The sequence below is a fragment of the Scedosporium apiospermum genome (assembly GCF_000732125.1).
Source record: "Scedosporium apiospermum strain IHEM 14462 chromosome Unknown SEQ_SAPIO_0011, whole genome shotgun sequence".
Classification (NCBI taxonomy): domain Eukaryota; kingdom Fungi; phylum Ascomycota; class Sordariomycetes; order Microascales; family Microascaceae; genus Scedosporium; species Scedosporium apiospermum.
This window is the reverse complement of record NW_015971712.1, coordinates 974,253-992,585: the sequence shown is the minus strand read 5'-3', so window position 1 is coordinate 992,585 and position 18,333 is coordinate 974,253. Positions and strand designations below refer to the sequence as shown.

At 50.7% G+C, this 18,333-nt stretch overlaps 4 protein-coding genes and 2 pseudogenes across 4 annotated transcripts; 3 read left to right on the top strand and 3 right to left on the bottom strand.

Moving 5' to 3' along the window:
- Positions 1-150: 150 nt before the first annotated feature.
- SAPIO_CDS0255 (uncharacterized protein) lies at positions 151-4,998 on the bottom strand (the record flags this gene model as incomplete). Its single annotated transcript, XM_016783079.1, has 6 exons — positions 151-687; positions 758-1,336; positions 1,403-1,630; positions 1,778-1,857; positions 2,447-2,768; positions 2,845-4,998. The coding sequence occupies 6 exons, from the start codon at positions 4,996-4,998 to the stop codon at positions 151-153; spliced, it is 3,900 nt and encodes a 1,299-aa protein (XP_016646712.1).
- A 1,413-nt stretch (positions 4,999-6,411) lies between these two features.
- Positions 6,412-6,759, top strand: SAPIO_CDS0254 (annotated as a pseudogene; the record flags this gene model as incomplete).
- A 375-nt stretch (positions 6,760-7,134) lies between these two features.
- On the bottom strand, positions 7,135-8,568 carry SAPIO_CDS0253 (uncharacterized protein; the record flags this gene model as incomplete). Its single annotated transcript, XM_016783078.1, has 2 exons — positions 7,135-7,676; positions 8,295-8,568. The coding sequence occupies 2 exons, from the start codon at positions 8,566-8,568 to the stop codon at positions 7,135-7,137; spliced, it is 816 nt and encodes a 271-aa protein (XP_016646711.1).
- Positions 8,569-9,938: 1,370 nt separating this feature from the next.
- On the top strand, positions 9,939-11,510 carry SAPIO_CDS0252 (annotated as a pseudogene; the record flags this gene model as incomplete).
- Positions 11,511-11,611: 101 nt separating this feature from the next.
- On the bottom strand, positions 11,612-12,901 carry SAPIO_CDS0251 (uncharacterized protein; the record flags this gene model as incomplete). Its single annotated transcript, XM_016783077.1, has 3 exons — positions 11,612-12,492; positions 12,561-12,652; positions 12,831-12,901. The coding sequence occupies 3 exons, from the start codon at positions 12,899-12,901 to the stop codon at positions 11,612-11,614; spliced, it is 1,044 nt and encodes a 347-aa protein (XP_016646710.1).
- A 1,062-nt stretch (positions 12,902-13,963) lies between these two features.
- Positions 13,964-16,914, top strand: SAPIO_CDS0250 (Ribonucleoside-diphosphate reductase large chain; the record flags this gene model as incomplete). The annotated part of the gene is made up of 4 exons (XM_016783076.1): positions 13,964-13,982; positions 14,062-14,219; positions 14,291-16,799; positions 16,871-16,914. 4 exons carry the CDS (start codon positions 13,964-13,966, stop codon positions 16,912-16,914), a joined length of 2,730 nt encoding a protein of 909 aa, XP_016646709.1.
- Positions 16,915-18,333: the final 1,419 nt, after the last annotated feature.

Genomic DNA, 18,333 nt, shown 5'->3' with positions numbered 1-18,333 from the left:
GAAACTGGACTGTCGATCCGGGCGGGCAAATATTACGCCGGAGAAAAAGAAGAAATACCTTCACTAGTGTTACAAGACCGGCCCCAAACGCCCTTCCTAAAACCCATGTCGTGATAACAGATGAGCCGCCGCCGCGCAGCCGAAATCCACTTAAGCTGGTCGATGCTGAACTTGCGGCCTAGGACGCGAGAGGATAACATTCACTGTTTCCCGAGCGTTTTCTGTAGCCCAGACGCTACCGTTCCCACCCTTTCGCCACTCATCGCCACCAGCATGTTCACCTCCACCTCTCGGGGCTTCTCCGTCCAGAACCTCTAGATCTCTCTTCTGCGAGCTTAGCCAATTCTTGAAGAAGTTGACTGGGTCCTCGCTCAGGGAGGAAAAGAATGTATGCTTCGATTTGGACATGGAAACGGCTTGGATAAGCCTAGCGAGTTGTTCATCCAGACCCGCAACCTCTTTGAGCATGCCAGCGTAGCCAGGGTCCGTGATAAATGCTATCATTTTGGCCCGTAACGGGTTCTCAACAGTTACCTGGATATCGTAAATAGTTGGCTCTGGGTTCTTGTGGAACTCCTCATCGACTCGAATAGTGTAGGACAGAGACACTGGCGGTAGGGGCCGCAGATGGGGCGCAATGTATTCACCCAAATGGGGAATGTGTCCGACGTCTCCGCGATTGATGACCTGGTTGACGCGGGGATTAGCTAGGGTGGCCTATGAAAGGTGGTCTGGTTAGAGGATAAGGAAGCCCTACCCTTTTCAGCAGATCATCGCAGCGAAAGTTGCGCTTTTCCTCATCTTCCTGGAGACCGTGATATCTGATATATTCCCATATCCCCATCATCGTTTCTTGGCGCGTAGCTTCCTCCATGTCCACGACCGCTGCGAGTTCCGGTGTTAATAGAAACCGTTCGGGTTCTTCGTGGCGCACAAGATTGATGGTGATATTGACATTCTCATCTCCATTCCGCTTGAAGCAAAATTCATCGAATTCGGCAGCTTGTTGACTACTGGCAGGTGGGTTGCGGTCAGGCTTCTTCCACTCGACATTTTGATCGGGTCGCCTTCCGGGGATGTGGAAATCTACGCTTATAGACTTGAAGAAATGGGAAAGCTTGTAAACAGGACCAGCTGCAGGAGCAGGGCCGCCAGCACCCGCATCGCCCTGTTTCATGGCCTCAAACTCATCGTCAAGGAGGCGACCCTCCATGCGTACACGGTAGGTGGGTTCCAAGTTGTTGCTGAAGTCAAAACTGTCCACATTGAGATCGTTGTTTTGCCATGGTTGGTCTTCCACGGAGTTAGAGATCCAGATACGAAGGGTTCTATCGTGCTATAGTGCCAGTTTGATGAGCTCGTCTAGATCTCAGAAATATGGAGATGGCGATCTGGTGCCTACCTTCAGGTACCGACTAGCATTATCAATAATGTCGAGTCTCTTGCGGGCCAAGGTCGCGTCGAGTCGTCGCTCGTATGCTCGGAGGTTGCTATACAAAGCCACAAGTTCGGGGTCAATCGTCGAATCCTCAACTCCTTCAGGCATGGCTTTATCGGTAGGCTTGCGACTCCTTCTCTTCGCCAGCTCATTGGCTTGGGCTTGCGCCTGTTGCTGCTGAGCAATCTGCGCCTGGGTCAGAGGCACAGACGGGTGAGGGCCAGCTGACATCATGGGACCTAGTCAATGAGGAAAGGAGAGGGAGATATGTTAGTGAAAGGTGCATCGTGGATTGTAGATATGGGTAGGGATAAAATGAGCTGCTGTTCTTTATCTTACCAATGCCTCCTCTCCGTTGTCCAGAGGCTTGACCCTGTCTCTGGGGTGTCTGGGGGTATTGACGGTATTGACCCTGCATTCTGTTTTGTGGGGAACTTAGCCTTTCAAAAAGCCGATTATTGCTGCAAGTCAGGCAGAAACAAACTTCTGCCAGGCTGTCGTGTGTTGAAACTGGCTCGGCGGGGATGGCGGCGGTGTGATCAACGGGGAGTGATGGGTTCATCCCAGAATCAATTTCGAGGACGCGACGATGAATGACACGCGCAGATGGCACTCCGTGACAACCAATTTTTACTGGGGCTGGGGCATGGGGCCTACGGCGGGGGCAACGGGCAACTGGGGACCAATTCGCTAGAGACTCGGAAAAAAAGTGGATGAGAACAGGGTCTGCGGGCAACGCCTAAAAAAGTACGTCCTCAAAGGCTGCCCACCTGTGGAGCTGACTTTGCAGTGTTTCGCCTGCCGACGAACGGGCATCACGTGATGGAATCAAATCAACATCGAACCTTTTTCCCAACTTGACGAGGTCGATCTCCCAGTTCTGCATTTACATTTTCCGTTATACGAAGGAGCGAACTTAGAAAGACTTAGAAAAGTGGTTAATATTAAACTAACTTAGTATATAAACTTAGAATGCTGCGCCGAGTCCGCTTCTCGAGTGTCGCTTACTAAATCGGTTCCGTCTTGGGGTGGATTCGTCCGTTGTAGGTGTCTTGCTCAGATGACTTCGACCAGCCTTGTCATTCACAGCAAAACCTTCCGCCGCCGAGTATGTGTTTCTTCCGCCTAGAGTACTAGCGGGGCTTGACATTTTTGAAGACATGTCGCCGAAGCCGTTGTCACTCCCAGACGAACCCATACCATTCTGGGAGAGGGCGAGCTCCTTTGCTCGTTGTAAGGAATCTATCCACTCGTCAACGGCCGTAGTGCTGGCCAGGTTACTTGAACTCGAAGACGACCGAGGCTCTTCAAACGTGTAATGAATTCCGCCCTGCAAAAAGGCATTGTTAGGCACCCAACTCGTGTACTCATTTGTGCCGGTTGACGGTAGAGTAGTGGCAACTTACAGTATCCACACACCACACGGGCTGACCCTTGGCATCGATCTGACTTCTCCAAACGCAATCAGGTGCCAGAAGAGATATGTCCTGCTTAGCCCTCTTCTCCTCACCTCCAGCTGGAGCTAAGATGATGCGCCCACTGGATGTTATCATGACCAGCCTTTGGCGTTTCTTCGTTGTGCTTCCGCCAAAGAACCTGGCCAGCTTCTTATGCCCGTCGCTATGCTCGCCATTCTTCCCCTGCGAGTTATTTGGTAGGGGTGTAGATATTACCATCAAGTCTCCAAGTTTGAGAATTCTTTCATTTGTTCGAGTAAGGACCGAAGACCACTCGAAATCTAGTTGTGTGGGAGGAGGCAACTCGGCAATAGGTAATGTTGGACGAGTAGCCCCGTTGGGCGTTGAAGAAGGGCCTTGATGACCCTGTGGTAGCTGTCGCGCTCCAGAAGTAGGTTTTGGTGTGCTTGACAATCCATTAAGCTGAATGATGTGAGGCTCTTGCGCCGGGGGGACATATGGTCGCAGGCGAGGGGCCTTGCTTCTCCAGAGCCCCTTTCCAAACTGCTGGCCATCAAAGAATTCGTGGTTCTTGATGTGTTCGATAGTGAGACGATGTGCAGGATCCAAGACCAAGAGACGCTCCACGAGGTCCCTTGCAGCGGGTGGGAACCCCGGAGGAAACTCATAGTCAAGGCCGACGATCTTCTGGAATGTCAGATACTCCGATGCAGCCTTAAAGGGTGGTCGACCAGCAAGGAGCTGGTAGATGATGCATCCAAACGCCCACAGGTCGCTAGCCTTGCAGGAATTCTTGTTGGTTAGGAGCTCCGGGCTAACATATTCCGCCGTGCCGACAAATGAGGGAGCTCTATTATCGTCGTCCTTCCCAGCCTGGGTGCCTTCGGGAATGCCGCGATCTCTACCATCCTGGGGTCTGGGTCCTCGGGGATCTGGGAGCATCTTCGCAGTCCCAAAATCGGTTATCTTAATATGCATGTGGTCATCCAGTAGAACATTCTCGGGTTTGAGGTCGCGATGCAATACCCCGCGAGAATGCATGTACTCGATAGCATCCAGAATTTGAGCTCCATAGAACCTCGTGCATTCGACGTCGAATGTGCCGGTTCTCTTCAGAGCGCCCAGGAGCTCTCCACCACTGCAGAAATCCAGAGCGTAGTAGAGGCAGGTTTCATCTTGGAATGTATAATAGAGCCGTACGATACCGGGGTGTTCGGTCAGCCGATTCAGCGTATTCTTCTCGATGTTGACATACTTTATCTTCTTCTCCTTTATAATATGCTTTTTCTCCAGGACTTTGATGGCGTACTCCTTCAGGGTTTGCCGATCTGTGGCTAGGTAGACAGTGCTGTATGACCCTTCACCCAAAATTCGACCAAAGGTGAAATCTCTCACCCCTTTCTTTACATGGCGGAGGACTGTCTGTCCGTTCGCATCGATCTCTCTTCTAACACCAACAGCAGCACCTCGTTCTTGCCACTCCTGGCTGCTAATCGGGAGATGGGCCTCAGAACTCTGGCTCTGGGGAACATGGCTGGGTTGGGTACCAGAAAGATATCCCCCACCCATTCCTCGAGAGCTTCGGCGGGGAGGCAGCGGGCCGCCTGGCGAAGATACATGGCCACGGTGATTGAGGCCATGCGAGGAGTCGCTCTGACTTGGATACCGTGCTAAAGCATTGGCTGCGGGTCGATGCTGGTAGCCTGCCTGACCGGCCGCCGACGACTCGGCTCTTGCTGGCGTCTGGGAACCCCAGGCGGCGGGTATGTCACGGCTCGAATGGGAGAATATTTGGGGCTGATGCGGCGTTGGCTGGGTATCGGGATGGGTGTCGTTGGCTGAACGGGAAAGGGGGTTCGCATGATGGGATCTGGTTTCTGGGGGATGTTCTCTTCGGTCTGAAGACGGCGGCGGAGGCGGGTCTAGCTGGTCGGGGTGAACATTAGATAATTCTCTTGGAATCTCGAAGATCATTCGAGGCTCGTTTCCGACCGAGACAGGACGTCCATTATCGTGACGTTCTGCCGGCTTGGTATACTGGCTAGCCGACGCATGATCTGGGGAGCTGGGGGGCGGGGCGTCATCGGGGTTCGCGATTCGTAAGCCTCCCAATGCCCTCGATAGGCTCAGGTCACCACTCATCGTATTTGAGAAGAGATAAAGAGACTGTGCCAGCAACAGCACAGTCGGGGTTGTGGTGATGCTCCTTGGCCTTCCGGTTAGGGAGCGGTGGCATTGGTGATGGGCTTGGGTGAGAGGACAATAGTGGACAGGAACACAATCGCTGTCCAGGGGTGACTGCCAACTTGGGTTAGGTAATGGAGTTAAAGGTGGTTCTAGAGATTGGGTACAATTGTAATATTGACAGTATACCAATGCTATGCTGCTTCCTTGATTTGCCTAGTGCTACCTCTGTCATGAATCCTTCTTTGAGAACTTCGAAATGGTCAGGTCTTTACTAGAAGCAGCATCAGATAAATTTTCTTTTATTTTTATTTTATTTTTTTTGTCCTCTTCTTTGTCAAGCAGCTCTAGGAGGGCTGTGCTGTTTCTTGATAGCACAGACAATGTTCAATGTTCAAACGGACTGATTTACTCAGTTCCACAAGCAGGCAATGACAATGTGGGTACACAGGTACGAAGTACTGGACCCCTAATTTGAAGGCTCAAATTGGGCCACTTTGGACCACCTAATTCAGCCTTCTCTGCATTGAGATATACATCTGCTCAGTAGATTAATCTAACTTTAGAGGAATCTTGATTTGATGATTTATTGATTCCCCTGTGCCTTGGAGATTAAGCCACTGAAGCTAATGCCAAATACTACCAGGATCTATCCATGGAACAGAGATTGTAAAGATGATGTACGAAGTAGTCCAGGTCTAACACTGTTCCTCCCCTCGCAAAGTTCAGTCCGTTACTTCGTAGAGCTGTAACAAATGCCCTGAAAGGATGGAGCTCGAGCCTTTTCTTTTCCACGAGAAAGCTGCAATGGCCCGTTTCGTTTGCTGGGCCGTTCTTCCGGGAAGGGATGCCTCGGTCACCCTCGGCGCACGCAGATAGACAGAACATTATATATTCGAACACGAAAGGAAACAAGTCGCGCTCACACTTCAAGCGATACCCGTCATCGCTGCAAAGAAGAAAGTGGCGAAGAGCTCTCCCCGGATCTCAAGGCAAAGGGCACGTTAATGATTGGAGAGAAAGCATTCCGTTGTGAGACAGATTATCGGGGATATACAATTATCGGGGAATAATGGATGTGCCATCGTAGTTTAGCAAAGTGGGAGGTGAAGGAAACCAGAAGAATGATCCCGAATCCAAATTCTTTTACTTTTCCTCTCAACATACAATACGCCAAACTGTTCTCATCCTTTTTCACTCCTGCACACGGCATTTCCGTTCGACTTCATTACAGTGCCAGGGTTGCCCAATTTGCTAGGGAAGGCTCGACAAATGAACACCCTTCGACCCGCTCTCTCGCGACGCGGACAAGTTCTCCTGTTAATACGCCGTGCCCAAATTACGAGGTTAAACACCACTACACAACGGACCATGTCCTCGACCGTCAACGGAAAGATAACTGGCCCAAGCCCTGGCGATCGACCTTCTCAACCCGCCGTAGCGAAGAAGCCCCTCCCACTTCCCGAGCCACCCCATGATGTTGACGGAGTAAACAAGACGCTGGATGTGAGCGGGGGAGGCACAACCATGAAGCTCGACCATCTCGGCCCTCTCGTAGTTAATCAGGACGGAACCATGTCACGTATTGCGAATTGGGCCGAGATGGCTGAGATCGAAAAGAAGAATACTCTCAGAATTCTTGGAAAGAGAAATCAGCTTCGCCTGGAAGCACTACGAAGGAAGGATGGGGTAAATGATGAGGACAAACCGTCCAAGTAGCCTACTACGGGAGGAAGTTTACAATCGATAGATAATACATTCATGTAACATGTATAACTAGAAGCTCAGAGACCACATGGAGGGGAAAAAAAAAAATAAAGGGAGAAAAAGAAAACTAAAAAAGCAAAGCCCGATATAGTGCCAATACAAACAGGATTCTCCTCAAGAGATTTGGCACGGCCCTTCCCAATATCCCGTCCCCTATATGCAGCAATTCAACGAAGCCTCCCTCCAGACCGCCAGTATCTCGTAACGCCCCACTCCAAACCGAAACCGGTCCCAAATCAGCATTTCTTCTCATCATGATATGCGTCGCCATCACCGAGCGTCTTCGGACATATGGGAGACCCCAGTTGCATCCCTCTATCAAGCAAGTTACAGCTCCGCCTTCACAGGCTCCGCGGCCTTCGACGTTTCCGTCTTATCTTTGGCGCTGAGGCCCTTTTCTAACAGCGAAGCTATTTGCTCGCTCCCACCATTCTTCTCGAGAATCATGTTCTTCAGCCACTTGTTCTCTGTTTCTAGTTGTTGGATCCTGCCTTCGAGAACCGTAACCTTCTCCGACATTTCCTTCGCTGTCCGTTCCAGGGCCTGCTCGCGTTGCTTCTTCTTGATACGGAATCTCGCGCTAGCTGCCGTGTTGCGCCTCCGCTTATCCTCCTCAGCTGCGAGTCTGGAGGCCTCTTCAAAACTCAACTGACCCGAGTTGTCTAAAGATTCCGATTTCCTCTTGTCACCGATGCGCGACTGGGTTTGAACGAAGGTGGTAGGCTGTTGCTGTTGCTGCTGCTGCTGTTGTGGAACGGGCGTCGAGAATACCTGAGCCGAAGGCTGGAGAGGCTGCATAGGGAGCGCATCTGCAAAACCAGGATTGAGTGTTGACGCTTGATACGAAGAGAAATCGGGAAAGTTGAAATCTGGAGCCATGACATTGAGTTAGCCGCAACTAAGTTGGCATCGATATGTTGCAACCATTTGTTCGTCGAGCTCCGGTATCCCACACACAAAGGTAGAAAGATATCCTCCGGACAGGGAGGTGCTAAGATAGACGCTGCTCAACGACATCTTCCGCGGCTTCGTGATTCAGTGTTGAGAGGTTTTGAGAGTGGGGGTGGAGATCACGGGTTATTGCACCATCAGCGCAGAACCCAATTTGTAAGCGCAGGTTTCGGCTGTTACACCCCAACCGGGGAGGCGGGGAGGCGCGAAGCCAGCGTTATATTGAGGGAACACTTGCTCCAATTAACGCCGATAGGTGCGTGGGGTACTATAAAGCCCAGTGCAAGCATCGAGAGATGAACGTGGAAGTGAAATTTTGGGGCGGGGGGCAAATCGCAACGGAGTGAACACACCCCGCCCTTTGAAGGGCGCCGTCGGAACAGATGGCAAGAGAATCAAGAGCTAAAAGCCAGGCGACTTGCAAATGTGGATGTTCTCTCCCAGGGAAATAAAAGCCATCTTTCCAACATAAAAACAATATGAAAAACGGCTGTCGGAAAGCCGAAAATCGATGAATTAAGAGTTTCGTCACGAACCTGATATGAAATCGATGCCCGTCAAATCACCAACTGGAGACGCGGAATTCAAGTTTTCAGTAGGAGCAGAGACCTGCTCGCTTTCCGGCTTGACCGGGGGAGCCTGGAAGTCTGTTGTCTGACCCGACTCAATATCAAAGAATCGAGTGTTCGTGAAGAGGCTGAGATCGTCATCAATGAACGCGTCGTCGGTTGGACTCTCGGTAGGAATGGTGTTTAGATGTCGGAGATACTGGGAGACATTCGGCCCCCGACGGCCACCGTAAGTCGACATATTTGTTTCGGTCGAGATCGAAGAGGCAGTAACACGGGCGGAGAATAGGGTGAATGCTTGGGCGAGAGAGAGAGGCTCGTCAAAACCGTCAATTCAATTGTGTTCGAGTGATGGAGGAAAGAAACAGACACGATGGTGGAGAGAAAAACGAGGGGGTCAAGGTTATCTAAGGCGCTGGTGTGGTGGGGTGAGTTTACGCATTTTTTTCCTCGGTTTTGTGTAGTCTTCGAAATGCAATGAACTAGTTTACGACGCTAACAAAGGAATCAAACTGTGGCGAGGCCGAAAGGCAGAGGAGAGAGAGTGGAGAGGCAATGGTACAAAATAGTACATTTAAGGATGTACTTCTTGTCTGCCCAACGATGGAGTACAAACTCTCAGATCGCAGGTGCAAGCACAGGTGGACTTTATCAGTACCCAAGCCCACTGGTGCCATCATTGTGCCGATACTATTAGCGTCCAGAACCGGAATTTGCCCTGGACCGAGGTGTGCACCATGATATTAAACTACTCGTTCAGTGTTCCAACCTGTGCTCGATCTATACTGTTACGCGTTAACTACACTAGTGACTGGGCTTTGTGATGACTCCTGCCGACCTCTCGGAATATTTCTTTACGAAGTAAAGAAGCTGCTGGGAATATTGAAAGGGTCCACCCCTGCCAGCCAAGTTTCTTCCTGCAGTCGAGGACAGATGAAGTTACCAACCTTAACTCTACATATGTTATTATTTGTCAGTATGTACCAATTTAATACTTCATGAATGTGATCCCATTCCCGATTTTAATTGCATCGGTTCACAACTTCGAGTAGTAGTATTAGATTACTACAGTCCGTGTTCGGCACGCTTAAAGCAAGAAAAACTTTAATAGTGGTGACCCACCCTCCTCTAGTCCTTCGGAATTACTTCGTTCCTCGTAATGCGAGCCCTCCGACCATAGGACTTGGGGGTTGACACCCGTGCCGGCCATGAGGAGAAACCCCTCACCCCCACGCTGCCTGTACTCCGAAGCACTTGACCTTGCCCTCATGTCATTTATCCAGGGTCCCCACCCAGTACCAAGCAATACCAAGCAATACTTCTCGATCTCGAACCAAGGGTATATGATGAAGTCTTAATTATTAATACATCCGTAGGATTAGTTTACTTTCCAGCAACGGCGAAGTCACATGAGTCGCCTCTGCCAAAGATTCAAAAGACAGCTGTCCTCAGGTGATAACCGGTGCAATGAGCGAGTACGCGTTATAACAATTGAACCGCGACGCGAGAGAGCGACGACCAGACAACACAAGAAGGTCGAAGTGATATCATCGCAGGATCACAGGAACCCCCTCGTACTGTCGCCTACCGTTGCCACAGTATAGATCGAAAATGCCGCCTTTGTCAATTCCAACGAAGGCCAGGCTTCTCTCTTCCCTAAAGGTTCCTTCCGACAATCCCATACTTTATAAAGCACTTGTCAAACTGTCCCGCGCCTCCCTAATAACGCTCGCCCTAGATTGGCTCGACGATAGAAATTCCGCCGTATCACAGCCATACCTGGCACCCTCAGATGGTTCCGATGATGGCACCGATTCTCTCGAATTCTACACCCCGGCCACGTCCATAGCGAGACTAAGGGAAGTTTATCTCGGGTTTCAGCAGCGGAAGGGTTCGAAGCGCGAGGTCCTCGACCGAATCTTGGAGGGGGATTGGCGACACGGTCTCACGCTCTACCAGTTATCAATGGCAGACCTTCAGTATCTGTACGATCACCCGACATCTCAAAAATGGGTAGCTTACGGCATAGTTCCCGCCAAACCTTTATCTGAGAATATCGGCGAGAACTTAGCAAGAACCAATTCCCTCGGTACTTGCATCCCTCGCATTCATCCATCGACCTTTCTAGAACACATGCAAAGCCAAATACTGCCAGATATTAAGATGCACTTTCAATTTGACCGACCCCATAACCTTCGACTGGTCATACTTCGCATCTTCATAATCGATTCTCCATACAACACGAGCCTTGCAATCTCACAGTCCAACAACGGCACACTTCCATTCAACGTCGATACTGCGCGGACCATTTACGTCGCTTTTCCAGATGGCGCCCCTTTTGTCTACGTCTCGAGTCTTCTAACGGTCGGAGAATCCAACGCCATGGAGACCAGGGGTTTTCGGTATGCCCTCTTTGAGGCCATCCGCAGGGCCCTTGCGAAGCCAACAGAACGATACGCACTTACGGCAACCAACATGGCAACTAGGAACCTTGCCGCCCTCCTACGGTATAGAGGTTCCGGACGGTCTAATGCAGCAGGGGGCGGTTGGACGGTATATACAGATGAGGCGAGCTTGGATACCCCGTTAGATAGAACGGCACCTCCTGACCCTTTACATTGGTCCATTCCTAAACACGAGGGTTCCAGACTTAGAAAGAGAAAGGATTCGCTTCTTGTCAACGACCTTCAGGCAGCCAAGCGTTCGAAATTAGCGGCACAAGCCAGGTTCGGTCATTCGGCCAGGATCGATGATGGAACCGGGGTCGAGCGAGCAGACATGTGGATTCAGGATCCATACCCAACTCTCAACGGGCAGGGGCTAAGCACAGAGGATGCAGCAGAACCATCGGATAGTAATGCTGCGTCCCTTGCTAGGGAAAAAAGGTGGTTTTCCAGTGCACGCCAGACCAATCACGAGAAAAGGAATGCGGGGGAGCTTTTGGGGCCGCGCAATGATTCCCAGCTTCTATCTCAGGACGACTCATGGTCGCCCAATATACGGCTTGCACTTCGCGGCCCTCATGTTTTCGCCGGTATTCGGCAACTTGTAGAGGCCGGTATTATTGATGGGGAGAGGATGCCTGGCTGGCTTACAGGCGAAGACAATGTGACATTTGGTGTTGTTCGGGATGGAAGAGTCCGAGAAAAAGGCGCTCATGGCCTCCAGACAACACCCTCCTAGCCCTGCGCCGTCACAAAGGAGGAGTAAATACCGAGTAAAATATCCAACGAAAAGACCTAATGTGGCTACAAAATTCTTTATTGCTTATGGATGGGGACGGGTTAAAGACCAAAAACTGCGACAGTGTTCGCCCACGCAGCCTCAGATACCACACTGACGTCGACGCCCTTAATCGCGGCAACAATATTGGCCACTTTCTCTATCGTGCAAGGTTCATTACGCCCCTTGACCATTGAGCCCCGCTGCCATCTCTCCTTCTTGACAGTCTTGTATCGCTCCATTACCATCGTGTTAGACGGAGGCCCAGTGCTGCCTCCTTGATGTTGAGGACTAGCCTTGAGGTATTTCCACCCTTCGTGGCTTGGCCGCACTTCACACCACGGCCCATCGGTCTCAAGCATGATGCGATCTAGCGGGATTGCCCTCACTACTTCACAGTTCGCGGCAGTTTTGAGGCTGCATCCATTGACCCCTATGTAGAGCCCAAGATCCGCCAGCTCCGTCATCTCCTCCGGAGTGCCCGTGAAACTGTGAACAACTGCACCACGCTCCAGACGCTCCAACTTCTCTCCGAAAGTAGCCTTCAGAAGTGACACGAAGTCCTGATGTGCCGCACGGGAGTGCAGGAATAGCGGTAACTGGGGTCTTAGTGAGGCGGCAAGCTTCAGCTGAGCTGCGAAAGAGTGGAGCTGGATCTTCTTGGAGCAGTAATGAAGTCTGTCATAATCCAACCCAAACTCGCCAAAAGCGATAAGCCCTGTGTGGTCGGCTGATCTATCAGACCTCGCTTTTTGCAAAAACTCTCCCAGTTGGGAAATAATCTCGTCCGTCTTCGTTGGACAGGGCTCGTGATCTTCGGAAAGGGGTTTAGCCGGGTCGGGATCGCATGAGTGGTTCAGCCCATCTTCAGTTCCAGTGTGGTTAACACTGAAGATTTGGCTGCTGCAAGGATGGATTCCGGCCGTGGAATAGACAGCACCGGCTTAGAACAAGTAAGCGTTAGGGCAAGTTGCGGGGATGCTACACAATCGCCCAAGTCTCATGACTTACGATATGCGTGGGTCAGCTTCAAAGCATTGGAAGAACAATGAAGGTCAGACCCGGTGACGATGAGTTTCTGGCATCCCACTTCATGGGCACGGCTAATGACATCGTCAAGATCATCTTCATGCCGAGGTTTCCCGTGATATATTCCACGAAATATAGGATCAGTCAGATTGATGCCGATCTACTTCATTCATTGCTTGTGGTTAGGATCTGCTTCATTTGAACCAGCCGAGAAGAGAAGGTATACGTGCGAGTCTACCTACATCGATGAACCTGAGAGGTTGTGGCGAGGAGACGGTATGACCCGCCTTTGCCTCAGTACTGGGCGCATCTCCAGAAGTCATTTCACGAGAAGTGAATGTCAAAGTGCGGAACGAAGTACTGGGAAATCGGCGAAAATTCCTAGAATACAGGCGAAGGCTGCCTAGAGGTCGCAGGCCCCGATTCACCATAAAGAGACGCTTTCCAATATACTCTAGCCTCCCTCGTCCTTTGAGTTGTAAACTAGCTCTTCTTGCGGCCTGAACTTGTACTTCGTAGCAGTCTCGGAGATGAGGAACCAGAGAGCGGAGATTATTACAAAGGTAAACATTTACGGAGTAGTTTACCTCAGTGAATTGTCGTTTACACGAAAACGGGGGTATCACGTGATACCGTGATTGAGTTGACCAGTTTTTTTCGAATCATTATCTCATTCTCACTAATTCGCGAGATCCATTGAAAATGATGGTTCTCGTTTCCACTTTTGTCCAACGCGTCGCTCTTGGGCCGACACTAGAAGGAAAACAAAAAAACAATGATATCCAGACCACACAGTACGAATGGATTTTTTTTCCCATGATAAACAACCATGACACTTCAAAACACTTCAAAAGGAATACAATGGTACGAAGTACAATCCGTGGAACGAACAATCCGGTCGTGGTTCCTTCGAACCTGATGAAGAGGGAGGTTGAATCTAAGACATAACAGAGAATTGTGAGCCTCCTAGATAGCCTTTCTTCGTCTGGAGTTATCAATCAAGCACAAGTCGATCCCTGAGAATGACGAGACTTCAATGTTGGTTTCGGTGCAACTGGCATTGGTACCTGGCGGGGGCTGAGTAATCATGGATTGATCCCAATTAACCCACATCCAACCGTGTTGGCACGCTAACAGTGAAATGTCGCGTCTCCGACGCGCAACTCATAAAACCTGTGCCCCTCTCTTAGCTTTTTCGTCTTCTCACATTATCTTCATCTCCTCCCTCCACAACCCCCAATCTCGTTTCCCACAGCTGCCCATGTTATTCCGCTCAATAGTTTTGTGTTTTGCCTCCATCTAACGATAAAACGCATCCCCAGCAGTAATCATTCCGGCCAGCCTGCCCGCCAGCCTCGGCCCCAAACCAGACCCTCACATCCAAGATGTTTGTCAGGAAGCGAGGTGCGTTATCCCCCCTCCCCTTTCCCCCTCAAGTGCAGCGGTTCGTTTACGATACCATTCCTACTGACACCATCAACAGACGGACGCCAAGAGCGTGTCCAGTTTGACAAGATCACAGCACGAGTCTCCCGGCTCTGCTACGGTCTTGACACGGATCACATTGATCCTGTAGCCATCACTCAAAAAGTCATCTCAGGCGTCTACGGTGGCGTCACGACTGTTCAGCTTGATGACCTTGTAAGTGCGACCTAGACTACTTGGACATATTCACAGACCCGCCACATTCTAACAAGTCTGGTGAATATTAGGCTGCAGAAACCGCCGCATACATGACCGTTACCCATCCCGACTACGCCATCTTAGCAGCTCGCATCGCGGTTTCCAATCTACATAAGCAAACGAAGAAGCAGTGGTCCTCCGTCGTTTCGGACCTCTATCATTATGTGAATCCCAAGAATGGCCGCCCGTCGCCGATGATAGCCAAGGAGACATACGAATGTGTAATGCGACACAAGGAGGAGCTTGATTCTGCCATTGTCTACGACAGGGATTTCAATTACCAATACTTCGGCTTCAAGACCCTCGAACGGTCGTACCTCCTGAAACTCGATGGGAAGATTGTCGAGCGACCTCAGCACATGATTATGCGTGTCGCCGTCGGTATTTGGGGCGATGACGTTGAGCGTGTGATTGAGACGTACAATCTAATGTCGTCCAAATTCTTCACTCATGCTTCACCCACTCTCTTTAACGCCGGCACCCCCCAAGCCCAGCTGTCTTCATGCTTCCTCGTCGACATGAAGGATGATAGTATTGAGGGAATTTATGACACGTTGAAGACATGCGCAATGATCTCAAAAATGGCCGGTGGCATCGGCCTCAACATCCATCGCATTCGCGCCACAGGCTCATATATTGCGGGGACAAATGGAACGTCCAACGGCATTATTCCCATGCTTCGTGTCTTCAACAACACCGCCAGGTACGTTGACCAAGGTGGTAATAAGCGCCCGGGAGCCTTTGCCATCTACCTTGAACCATGGCACGCAGATGTATTCGAGTTCTTGGACCTTCGCAAGAACCACGGCAAAGAAGAGGTTCGAGCCCGGGATCTCTTCCTCGCGCTCTGGATTCCCGATCTTTTCATGAAGCGAGTTGAAAAGAACGGCGACTGGACCCTGATGTGCCCCAACGAATGCCCCGGCCTTGCCGATTGCTATGGTGAGGAGTTCGAGGCCTTGTATGAAAAGTATGAGAAGGAAGGCCGCGGTCGCAAGACTCTCAAGGCTCAAAAGCTCTGGTACGCCATCTTGGAGGCTCAGACCGAAACAGGAAATCCTTTCATGCTTTACAAGGACCACTGCAACCGCAAGAGCAACCAAAAGAACCTTGGCACTATCCGCAGCTCCAATCTCTGCACCGAGATCATCGAGTACTCGGCTCCGGATGAAGTGGCGGTTTGCAACTTGGCATCGCTTGCCTTGCCCTCGTTCGTCGACTACAACAAGGGCGAGTACGACTTTGAGAAACTCCACGAAGTAACCAAGGTCGTCGTTCGAAATCTCAATAAGATCATTGATGTCAATTACTACCCGGTGCAGGAGGCCCGCAACAGCAATATGCGCCACCGGCCCATTGGTGTGGGTGTGCAAGGATTGGCGGATGCCTTCCTTGCCCTGCGTATGCCCTTCGAATCCCCCGAGGCCCGGCAGCTCAATATTCAAATCTTCGAGACAATCTACCACGCCGCTCTGGAAGCGTCAATGGAGATCGCCAAGGAGCAGGGCCCCTATTCGACGTACGAGGGTTCTCCCGTCTCTCAAGGAATTCTCCAGTACGACATGTGGAATGTCAAGCCCTCGGACTTGTGGAACTGGGATGCTCTGAAGGAGCAGATCAAGCAGCATGGCGTCCGTAACAGCCTTTTGTTGGCCCCCATGCCCACTGCAAGCACCTCTCAAATTCTCGGGAACAACGAATGCTTTGAACCATACACCTCGAACATTTACCAACGACGTGTCTTGGCAGGTGAATTCCAGGTCGTCAACCCCTGGCTTCTCCGCGATCTTGTTGACCTTGGCCTTTGGTCGGACTCGATGAAGAATCGCATCATCGCCGAAGGTGGCTCTATTCAGAATATCCCAAGCATTCCCGAGGATATCAAGGCGCTCTACAAGACCGTCTGGGAAATCTCCCAGCGTACCGTTGTCCAGATGGCTGCCGATCGGGGTGCCTTCATCGATCAGTCACAGTCTCTGAATATCCATATGCGAGAGCCTTCTATGGGGAAGATCACGAGCATGCACTTCACTGGCTGGAAGCTTGGTCTGAAGACTGGCATGTACTATTTGCGAACCCAGGCCGCAGCGGCACCTATTCAGTTCACTGTCGATCAAGAGGCATTGCGTGTTGCTGATGTTAATACCGCAAAGGACCGCTCTCAGTTGAAGAAGCGTGCCCCCCCACCCAGCGGCTACTCATCGTCTGCATCTGCCACCCCTCGGTCCGCACTAGGGAGGAAAACCGAGTTGGCGGGCGGTTTGAACGGAAATTCAAACGGTCTTCCGACGCCCGATACAACTCCTCCATCGACCGCCCAGCGATCCGTAGCTTCATCGAGCAGGCCGGCGATGATCAAGGCAGATGTTGCCGAAGGTGGCAGCCCCAAGACTCTAGCAACGGAGCCGAGTGGTGGCTTCCAGGCGGAAGAGCTTCCCAGTCCTTCCCTGGGCAAGAAGAATGACCCTCAGGACGAAGACCAAGACGAGGACAGTAAAGAGCGTGAAATGGACATCTACTCAGAGGCAGTCCTTGCCTGTAAGCGCACCCACCCAATCCACCCTTGACGGAGTTGCATCGAATTTGCTAACGATAATTCCAAAATGTAGGCAGCATCGAGAACCCCGAAGCTTGCGTTATGTGCAGCGGTTAGGTTCCTTGTCCCCCCATTCAGAGTCTTCTTTTCTAAATCCTTCTATGTAATTTGGGACACGGCGTGCCAGGGATTAAGGTCAGGTAATTTTATGATTTTGATGCGTTTGCCGGTGAGATTATTGGGAGCGATGGAAGAAGCAGCCACGGGTCTCGCCATCGTCATGATGCTCTTCAGCTCCCGCCAGTGATTGGTGGCCTCCCAAATCCCCTCTCACAGAGGAAGGCTCTCCTCGTTTCGCCGTGTCTCACCAACCCCGTCTTGTATTAGCCCATGATGTACCAGTACGCGAGTACCTATTGAACAATAACGCGAAGTAATATAGTTTTCTGTTATTTACATGATGTTCGTTTTTATTTATCCTCAATTGCTTTTTCAAATATCTTATTAATGTTGCCGTTGACGTAAGGCAAGCCAGAACCTGGAACTTGGCGTCACGATGAAAAGCTAGCTGGGGATGATGCAAATTATAGAGGGGGAGAAATTAGATGGAACGCAGATTCACAAGCCGGCGCGCTTAATATTGTATGACGTCTCTGCTTAGGAGGTGCATCAAGTCGTGGAGAGTGGACCACTCTTTATTCCCTGCAGTCTCATCAATCTACACCAGTTGAATCAATATTGGATCAAACCTTTAGACAGAAAGTAGTTTGTTACTATCGCTAGCTCGCGTGCCCGGCAACCCTCTTCATTGTCTTTTCCAGAGCGCGTTCGAAGAGGAATCTTAAGAGTGAGAAGGAGGGGAGTACAAAACTGAGCCCAGTCCTTCCCCGATCTAGGGTAGGACCAAGATCAAGATCAAGATCAAGCCACCAAGTGATACATCATGCTCGACTTCAGAATTTTAGATTAGAAAGCTGAATAAGTGTGATCAAATCCCTAATCTTACCCTCCAGAACTAACCTTAAAATCGCTTGCCGGTGTAGCCCACACCTGTGTACTTCGTACGAAATGGTGGAGAAGCCTATGTTCCGTCAACCGAGGTGCTGGGATCAGTCATTTCATGATTTTTACTGCCTCAGAGACTTGCCTTGCTCGGCCATCTCGCCATAGTTTGTCTCTTATCGCTCGAGTGATTGGTGGGCATGGCTGCATTGTACTATGTAGATGTCCTTACCTGACAATGGAGCTTTGGTTGTGATGGACAAAACAAGTGAACGCCAACACTTTGTAATAAGATTAGTTTACGAAGGACTCCGCTTCGGGAATACCAAATCCTATGAGTGATTAACGTGTCCAGCTCATGCCACCGCAGTGAACGCGATCCATGCTAGGCGTAGTAGCCGAGATCCACTGATCTTATCAGGACTAGTAGCCACGTAAAACTGGAGCGGATCTAGCCGTTTTGGCGAAAATACGACGTAAGGGAAGGGTCAAGCAACCTGAAAAATGCAGGTTGCTGAGATTAGCTCAGACAAG